Source organism: Dreissena polymorpha, chromosome 12 (assembly GCF_020536995.1).
Source record: "Dreissena polymorpha isolate Duluth1 chromosome 12, UMN_Dpol_1.0, whole genome shotgun sequence".
Classification (NCBI taxonomy): Eukaryota; Metazoa; Mollusca; class Bivalvia; order Myida; family Dreissenidae; genus Dreissena; species Dreissena polymorpha.
The window spans coordinates 24,583,094-24,593,549 of NC_068366.1; the positions used below are offsets into that span (position 1 = coordinate 24,583,094).

General features: G+C 33.1%; 1 protein-coding gene across 1 annotated transcript; it reads right to left on the reverse strand.

The window, feature by feature from the left end:
• Positions 1–473: 473 nt before the first annotated feature.
• Positions 474–8,418, reverse strand: LOC127852979 (adhesion G-protein coupled receptor D1-like). The gene is made up of 7 exons (XM_052387095.1): positions 8,339–8,418; positions 7,946–8,072; positions 7,100–7,141; positions 2,697–2,777; positions 2,096–2,147; positions 1,614–1,666; positions 474–739 (listed from the first exon to the last, which is right to left on the reverse strand). The coding sequence occupies exons 1-7, from the start codon at positions 8,386–8,388 to the stop codon at positions 515–517; spliced, it is 630 nt and encodes a 209-aa protein (XP_052243055.1). The 5' UTR covers positions 8,389–8,418; the 3' UTR covers positions 474–514.
• Between the last annotated feature and the right edge of the window lie 2,038 nt (positions 8,419–10,456).

Below are 10,456 nucleotides of genomic sequence, written 5' to 3' on the forward strand. Positions count from 1 at the left end.
TATAACAGGAATGAGAATCACATAAAAATGGCAATAGAACTTGCGTAATCTAATATAAGAATATCGGGTGACAGAACGTTCTTCGCAGATTTATTGAGTCGCACCACTCTTGGTACCAATCAATGTAAGGCTTTAAAACACACATTTTTATAAGGTGACATAAGAAAAATATTCATTATAATAAGTGATTTAAAAAATAACCAATATTATAACATAACAAAAGGCTACTGTGAACAGAGAAATGTACAACTTCAATTCGGTGTTCAATAAGAAAAAATGTTATCGGTTTATCACATACCTGGGTGCATTGTTTTGTAAACAACTAAATTGCAGCACATACAAATAAAGTAAATGTCAATATCGTTAAGTATACTCATATCGTTGGCTAAAGCTTACAATCACACACATCGTAGTGAGTGTGTTTATTGAAAATATGAACGCTACGTTGAAACAACGATGCATTGTTGACTGCTTTACAACATGTGTAGTAGATGATGTTTAGAATAATACAGATTCAAATATTTGTGGATGTTCCACCTAAGCGAACGCTATTTAATTTAAACGAATTATAGTGTGATAATGTACTATCATCGTTATCAAATACTGTGTCGTCTCTAGAGTGACGCGGTAGAGCCCGTGGATTGACGGAGAGAGCTGGTCTCCTAATTCTGTTGATCATCTCGCCTGCAAGCGGCATATAAAATGGCCCTCCTGAGGATTCTGATTTGCTTTCTGACACCTAAAAAGAAGCGTACACGTGAATCAACTTAAAACGCCATTCGGCGTTTATGCTTATTATGACAATACAATTTTTAGATTATTATGCTGAAATACCTTAATATATACCTGGCGGGCTTATACGTTTTGTTATCAGTTATTTCGTCTCATTTCTGATAAGATTGCGAGGTCTTTTAAAACTCAAATACTTATTATTCTGATTAAATTTACTGGATTAAAGACACTCTAAGAATACAGAGAAACACAAAAAATACTGCATATATACACAGATCATCCAAACAAGCAGTTTATAATTATTTATTAGTAGTTAGTTTAGTTACTACTTAATTAGTCGTTATGGTCAGATATCTACGTGTTTGAAAATATTGCATTTGGCTTGACACAAATTTCATTATAAAAGCATACATGATAATGAACATTTCAGTATTTTCAGACTTGTGAGACCTATCAGACAGTCAGGCAAATCGACAAACAAAGAAACTGTGTAACAACATTTCAGCACTGGTTTATTACATTTTCTCTGAGAAGAATGTGAAACATTTATGAGATGTCTGATCACATGCCAATTTAATAGGACAATGTGTCGACAGCCTCTTCACAGGTCTCCAGGAGTCTGTAACTTTTAAGAATATAAATAAAAACTAAACGGATTTGTTTATTGTTCAGTACAAAACATGGTGATTGTGAACCCTCTATTGATTGTATGTTGTATATGAATAAACACGCGCTCGATTAACGCTAACCTCTTTGAAGATTTCGCATGAAATTTTAAAATTGTTAGTATTTTGCAATATACAAAATCCACATGTTTAGTCGTTAAAATTGATCTTAACAGAATACTAGCGATTATTTATTACATCATGACATATTGTTACCTTGTTTCTCCAATCGGACGAGGTGAATTCTGCATTTTCGGATCTAGACTCCGCTGAAGATACAGGTATATTTTATAACAATAATTCTGGAATAGTGATAGGGAAAGGATATTACTGTTTCAACAAACGTGTAGAGCATTAATATTCATGGCAATAGTAAATAGGTTAAAGTCATTAGCATCGATTGTGAGATGTTTCAATTGGATGTCTCATATTAAATGTCACCAGCGTTATACGAAAATACTGTACGTGGGAACAAACTTTGAAAAATCACCATTAAATGAGTTAAGCATAATTTTCGATAGTGATGTTAAAACAAATCATAAAGTGTGTAATATCGTGTTATAATAACTTTTGTACCTACATAACTTTTGGAGACAATCGTTACCGTTTAACAGTCAGTTTGAATGTTAATATTGATTATCGTAACGAGACTGTTCATAATAAAAGTGTTTCAGTTAATATAATACTATTTTGCTTACAGTTGAACTTATTCGAAGACGAATATCTGTTTTCTCCCTGGAAAGTCGATTGCTGTAATATAATTGATAAAATATTCTTATTAATTCAAGACATTTCAAAGACAAACGAGTATGTGCATTATATAAAGAATAATGCACAGTTCCGTGATAAATAAATACAAGTTCACAATTTTGAATTATTGTCCGGGCATTTTGTTCTTTAAGTAAACTTTCATAACGCCGTCCAACACGTATAGCAAGGTCACATTTGTATAAGTGTTTGTCTGAAATTATTACGAATGCATTTAGCCCTATACCATTAAAATTGGTCACATTTCAGTAACCGTAAGAATATGTGAATTGTTAACTGCTGTATCTCTTATATGGTATACGCTTGCTTAAGAAAAGTATACGTAAACATACAACAATGCGCTGACATAACAACTATTAAAACGGTTATACGGAACAAGCACAAACTTATTATAAACTTAACAAAAACCAAAATCGAACACATTCTGGATAAAATGCGCTAAGAAACGACGCTGTTTACTTTTATTGTAAATTCTTTATCATACAAAGGTAATGAAACTATGTGTGTAAGTACACAATAACTTATACTTACAAAAGTTGACTGTCTTGTTGAACGCAGTGTTGAACGCAGTGTTTCACGCCGACTTGCGTCTCTTTTCAAGGCCTGTCTTACCTGTCGAGAACAATCGGTAAATGCAGTGTAATATTTGTATGTATAACCAAACTACAAACTCGATGTGAGTCATTATCGTCATAAAGTACACATACCTTTTTCAAACAGAATAGAAATCTGAAATAAATAGAAATGTTTATCCTGTTTGTGTGTAATAGGAAATAGTACTTATTTGCAATATACAATGCAATTAGAAAACAATGCACCTTTATAGAATAAGTAGTCGATCAAAAATAATTTTCGTAACACTACGTATTTAACTGAACAGTACATAAAATAATAACATGAAGGTCAAGTAAATATGATAATGATGAACACGCATAGTTATGTAATATGATTTCTTAACATGGGCACTATTATACATATACATGGATGTACATTTTCTGGGTATGGTGAAGTTAATTTGTGCGAGTGATCCGTTATTCGTGGCCATGATCGTATGCGTGTAATTGTTGTGTCATTAATCTTGCATATTAATTTTTTGTGTAAATGCAATGTACAATATTTCAATATTTAATTTTTATTAATCATAACAAACTATAGTTTTGTATAAGATCGTTATTACGTGTTTATTGTGGAATCCATATTATTTGCATTTACATCTATAGCGTCATCGTGGCATCAAAGTAATTTGCATTTACATTTAAAGTGTCATTGTGGCATCAGAGTAATTTGCATTAACATCTAAAGCGTAAGTGCGACATAAAAATAATTTGCATTTTACAGCGTCATTGTGACATCAAAGTAATGCGCATTTACATGTACACTGCCATTGTGACAGCAACGTAATTTGCATTCACATCTATAGGGTCATTGTGACAGCAAAGTAATTTGCATTTACATTTACAGCGTCATTGGGACAGCAAAGTAATGTGCATTTACATCTAAATCGTCATTGTGACACAACATAATTTGCATTTAAAGCTACAGCGTTATTGTAGCATCAATGCCTTTTGCATCCACGTGTGCAGCGTCATGCATAAAATTAATGAGTTTTCGAATTGGCGTAATTTAAAGGCCCTATAAAGGTGACGATCCGTAATTATTTACCGATTTTTAAATATTGTTTTCATATTTTATTTATAAAGGGTATCAAAAAACAATATATATATATGCTATTGGACATTACCATAAAAAATGAGCAATACAACTTGTTTTGAGCTCAAAATACAGTGTCCTCCAAGTCAATTGTGTTTACAAACAATGTTTATTTACATCGCTGTTAATTCGGGAAAGTGAAAGTGAAAGTGACTCATGTCACCAAAAATATATTGTTGATTTTCAACGTTTTCCGGTATCACTCACAAATTAGGTCTCTTCTTAATGGTTAAAACGTTTGTAGTGATCTAATAAGTTACTTTCTGCTGGTAAAAAGTTGTTTAAAATAGAATTTAAATTGAATTGTCTTTCTGCTATTCTTAGCATACGTCACCGCTTTGCGGCTATACATCACGTTAGTTGCAAAGTTGTAAACATTTCTTCCAGTTATGAAACGGGTATATCTTGCATAATTATTGACTACGTTGCACCTAAGCTGTGTTATTAGCCTTTTTTATGCAAGAGTAACTGAAATTCGGTAAAAATTAGACCAGTTTATATGCATAATAATTGGATTTGTCACCTTTATAGGCCCTTTAACAGAACGCGGTCAGAAAACATGTGATGATCATTAAGAAAAATATAAGACAGTTTCTTCGGAATATTGCATCAAAATTAAATGAAGCAATTGTTCAACGGTGTGCTGCAAGAACAGTTCAGATAGCTTTGCATGATAAGGGCTTTTGGAGACGGGCGGTTCGAAAAAAAAACATGCGGAATTCGACAATTAAAAAGCGTTAGCGAATTTATTTGTAATGAACCAAGTTACAAGGTGCAGTAGATACCCATTCAAAAACATCTTCAGTGCTAAAATAATGGTGAATTTGAAGCCTGATTTACAATAACAAGTACATATGAAGGCAAATGAAGCGGCGAGCAGAATGTCTTGGTTACATTTCGGCTGGGCCAGGTGCCCCCATGAGTGTTATTTTATTGGTTTACAAGTGTTTCAGTGGGATGCTGGTTTTCATGTATTACAATATTAACATCGGAAAATAAATTGACACATTAAAAGACGTTATATGGCCTTCAGATCAAATACATTTTAATATTAAAACATTGATAGTTCAAGACGACAATGTTGGCTTCACAGTACTCTTTATTTGAACCCGATCGAAAATGTATAGTTGCTACCTAAGAAACGCATGACATAGCAGCTCGACCATTCGCAATAATTAAGACTTAGTATTGACATCATGGAATAGGATCCACCTAACATGCATTAAAAGTCTATATTAATTCCATACCAATATGAGAGAATGTAGTTTTGACCCATAAAGGTTCCATCCCAAAAATATAAGAGCATACAACGGTTTCAGGCTTTTATTCAGAGCAAAATGGCGGTCGTTTTGAAAGGTGTCTTTATTTGACATGTTTCTGTTAATAGGTTCTTAATATTGTCAAATATTAACACTTCTTTGACTACGTCCGAGAAACGAGCAAAAGTACGAACGATTGTTTTACAATAGCGGCCTGTGGGTATAGATCCGCAAACGTTAAACAGTAGAAATTAGAGATAAAAGTCGACAAGTTCGTATGCAAGACATAACGTCGAATCCAAATTGGTTTTTGTTGCTGTACTAGGACCACGCCTCGACGACCTAGCTTATGGCATTCGTTTAATTTTACTTCAAAAGAAGTTACCTCAGGTTGGATGACCCGTTCTTGAAAGATGCATGCGAAAGAATAGGTCTCAGCGACTGGTTAGAAAGTGAGATTACGCGAGGAAAGAAACTCTACTTCTAGAAATCGTTTGTTGCGGAGAAATAAACACAAATAGCGTATTTTTTATATTATTTTTTATTGAACAGGAAGAGCTGGCGGTTTGATCGGCGTATGTTTACCATTAATCTCAGTGGAACATATCGGGCACATTGCTGGTATTGTGCAACTGGTTTATTGCAAAACGTTTACCATCTTCACTTTGTTAATAACTTCTTCTAGGTGTTCCTGATATTGCAGCAATATGTCAGGTTAGATCGAACGAGGCATTTTTGTCAATGTGTTATTTCCAGCCCATTTCATGGTGAATGTCCGAGCCAAATACGTAAGGGTTGTTTTTCGCTCAGCTGAAAACTTTCTGATGTGTAGATTGATTGCAGTGGGTATTAAGAGAAGATTACCCTTAAAAGAGTTTAATTTTTTATATGGCATTCCATCCCCCATCTTGAAATCCACTTGGACAATGTGTCTAAATCTTCCCGTAGAATCTGTTTTTTCTTGGTTAGATCTTATCTGGCGTTAAACAGATTCTTGTATCTGTAATAAGCCGAGTGCTGGATAAAAGCAGTAAATATTCATGTCGATAAACTAAAGAAAAGGCATATGTGCGGCCAGACGAAATACCTTTGGGGGATCACGTAGAAAACTGGACTTTCATAGGAGCACTGACAATGAACCATGATTAGAAAGAGTGATTGGATCTAATCAGAATTATACCCTTTGATTCCATAGTTATGTAGTTTTTAAATTAGTCGCTGGTGATGCACGCGGTTGAATCGGGAATTATCATGGCTGTTTGAATATTTTATAAACTGATGATAACAACTTATGCACTTAGGTAACTTCCGGACGTGTTTAAATTAGTGTTTACAATGTACATTTTCAGTTGGTATTACGCCACTCGTGAAATACTTTTTTGATAAGCAATTGTAAAGGAAATTTGGTCAAACAACATGCTCTATATATTTGTTTGTAGTTGTACATGGAATAGACCGGTCACTAAGAAGACGACCACAAACTGGTGTGTGGACACTACTGGAGGTCGCTTGTGGATGCGCACAACTAGTTTCCCAACATAAGTGATGAGTATTGTCAACTTTTAGATGGTCAAAACTATTTTTAGAACCGAAGAAGTTATATTCAATTACGCATGATGAGTAGTAATGAAGATTACGTTTAGTCTGTAAACATTGAATGCAACATGCCATAATCAAATCAAGGAACTGCATGTTGGGATCTTGTGTTTACTTGCTTAAAGTTATGTTTTGTTTATGTTACTCAAACTTTTATGGCGATGTTTCAAACAAACAAGTTATCTTAGTACTAAGTGTATGTGTTGTATGCATTATAGTTTGGTTATTAACAGTTAATATAGGTATGAAGTATACGGATCATGCGCACACGGCCGTCTAGATGTCGTGTGTTTAAATTGTGTTTATAACCGCGGGAGTACCCACGATAGTATTTTGTTTATAAATGAAGTTATGTTTAGTTTTACTTACTTTTTTGTTAAGCACACAGTGGAATATGAAGATGAACACTCCCTGGAATGAAAATGCATTCACGTTTATTGATGGTCAAGTATATACTGAAAGCGAAAACAGCTAAAGAAAAGACACATTACATAAATCGAAATTAAGCTTGGTTAATATTGAAACTTTAAAGCAGAAGTATTGCAGCAAACCCATAAATACAAGAAGGTCTTTCTTATCTCCAATGAAAAATGGTAAATATGTCTAGAAACTACACGTTTCACTATGTAAGTCGTAGTTTTGTAAGATAAACAACTCACATATCGGGAAAATATCATCAAAGACCCTAAATGCGAATCGTTTACAACATATTGTGAGGACAATTCGAAACAAATATAAAGGTCTCATGGATAATTTTGTAACAAAGTAACAAAAAATAATTATAATAACTTAGGGTGTACCATACCAATATTTCTGCATATGTGTTTCCAAAAAGAACTTTTACTTATAATTGTTCTCATCACATCGAAGTTTTTTGTATACTAGGATTAACACATTTCATATTAACAAATGTCCAGAAAAGACTTTACCGTCAATAAATAGTTATTCAATGAATTAATGTCGCTGCCATTAGGTTTCATGTGTGTCCCCTAATTCATATTTATAAGAAAAGGAACGAAATGGTCCACTCAATGCTTTGATTTTGCAAGATGTTTATTTTTCGAAACGAAACAGCACGCATTAACTATGTTAATGCAAGTACTATAATACAAAAGTTTAAAAAATCATTCATTGCAATAGGTGAAATGTTATTAAAACTATATCCAATCGAGTAAAATGGATAATGCGTAAACATGTCTCGTCATGTACTGTCACCTGAAGCCCATTGCAGATTGCGAACAGGTATTGCATGAAAAATAAATCATCGTTGATGTAGAAGATGCCGAGTATCCACGAAACGCCCATCAGAGGCACGAGCACGCACAGAGAACGCAAACTGGTCCTGAAAAATGTTATATACATAATAACTTGCTTAGTTGTAAAACAAAAAAAAAGGTAGATGGCATGCACGAGTAAATGCTTTTCATCAATGTAATGCGAAAACAAAAAGTATGCATTTCAAACGAAAGTACATCAGTCCAAACGGTTTTAATAAAGCTGTCAAATAACACGTGAAAAACGTATATTGCGACCTGAAGCAAAGTTCTTCAATAATCAATTAATAAAGTATATTGTTTATGTAAAAAAAATGTAATAAATCAAACTTACTTTATCTTCTCCGCAGAAGTCTTCGTCTCCATTGACTTCATGCCACACATTATTTTTATAACCAGTAAAAGGCAGATAATATTGAACTGCAAAAACACAAAAAAGTACAATTCAAAGTTAAGCTTGTGTGGTGTGTATTTTGGAATGTATGTTATATTTGACGTAGAGTGACATGAACATTGTATATTCACAATAGATGTTTGTAAAACATGTATACCAACCAACTTTCAATAAATAATAATTCTTTTAATCATCTTAAATAAGCAATAAAAATCCGTATGAGCTCAATTAAACTGTCTAGAAAAAAAGTGTTGTTTAGTTAAGACAATGGCCAAGAGTGTGTAATGTTAACATACTGTGAGCACAATTGCTGCAATGCAAAAGGTTCTTATACTATGTATTTACATGTTACAACTTAAAAATAGCCGCCACTTACGATTATTATGACTAAGGCAGGTCCGATAAAAGACCATATTAGACCACGGGAGATGGATAGCCAGCAGCTGAAAAGAAAAAAGCGAAAATAATTGTATTAGGCTATACTAAATTAAGATGCTCATAGTATGTATAATAGGTTAAATAAACATTGGTAATATTATCAGCAGATGTATGTTTAACCAATACTATTTTTATATGCAATCAAAGCTCATGTAAGATAAAAGTAACTTACAAATGTTTATTTCCATAGCCTTCCGCTTTAGTTACTCCTAGCGAAATGCCAACAACTATCGCTGGTAAAACTGCAAAGCAATTTAAATAAGGTAAAATTATTTTTGATAAAGAAACTCTTAAAAAAGTCGTACTTATAATTATTTACCAAATTTCACTTCAATATCTACCTTCACAAGCGATCAGAAGAAATTAAAATCAAACAAGCAGCATATAATAACACTTGAAAACACTTCAAAGGTTGACACATTTAAGTATATTAAAAACAACCTAGTTACACCCATACACTTTTCTTATATCAGCTGCGACGAATGAATGATATCACCCCAAACACCAACGAATGTATTTAAAACTAATTATTAAAGCTATTGAAAAGGGATTGTACATACGCCAAGCAGAAACGACTAGAACCCGGAGTCGAGACCTTGTTGCGAACACATACAAAACTGTCACTGCTAGTTCAATACCCTCAGCTAACATCAGACAGAATACCACCAAGTATATGTACTGCAGCAATGCCGCCACCACAGCGCAAAAAACCTTTGAAATAAAACAAAAATTCAGTTTTATGTTATTACATTCTTCTGTAGCTTTGCTCAGGCCATAAAGTGGTCTTAATTCGAAACAAACGCATGTTATGTAATTATGTACCAGCCTAATCGATGACTTTGATAGTGTTCACCTCCTCTGTAAAGGGACTCAAATCTCATCATGTCTTGCAATAATATTCCCGTAGTCATTTAACAATTGTTTCGTACATATTGTGTAAATATAAAAATGTTTAAACTCCTTCGCTTAATCATAGCATACTTTCTGGTTTGTTAAAGCTCCAAACGGTTTATACTTCTGTGATTTAATGTAAGTCTCTCTTAAAAATTCATAAAGAGCGTATGCTTAATTTTAATTTATGCGTTAACAATATTATGGTATTACTTAAAGGGACTGTCAACCACGACGACGAAGAAAAGAAAAGTTGTAAAATACCGTATTTTTTACAATTATTAGTTAATATTGATTAAAATATCACGACTGGTTTAATACATTACTTGACAAAAGTTGTTAAGTTTTCATATTTTCAGTATATTCGGTAATAAATTTTACTGGGTATGTCTACCAGGTAACTACCAGTTAACTATAAATAACGCCAGTAGATTGATCATCATCGTAACGTGGTAAACACAGGAATGCAAATTGTGCATGCGTAGTGAATTGAATATATTTTATATATAAAATGATCAATCTACTTGCGTTATTTATAGTGTGTATATCGTTATATCACCTATTTTCGCGATGTACTTTCGATTTCACATCGCGAAATTTTATTACCGAATATACTGAAAATATTAACTTTGTTCAAGTTATGTAATATACCAGTCGTAATATTTTAATCAATATACACTAATAATTGTAAAAAGATACGGTATTTTAGAACTTTTCTTTTTTCGCCAT

What these genes read in the sequence shown, in the direction of transcription:
- LOC127852979 (XM_052387095.1), bottom strand. Translation starts at nt 8,388, where the DNA reads ATGTGTGGCATGAAGTCAATGGAGACGAAGACTTCTGCGGAGAAGATA. An exon ending in CAATCTGCAATGGGCTTCAG is followed by an intron (nt 7,142 to 7,945) that starts GTGACAGTACAT and finishes TTTTCATTCCAG; the next exon opens with GGAGTGTTCATCTTCATATT. An exon ending in GTCTTCGAATAAGTTCAACT is followed by an intron (nt 1,667 to 2,095) that starts GTAAGCAAAATA and finishes CTGTATCTTCAG; the next exon opens with CGGAGTCTAGATCCGAAAAT.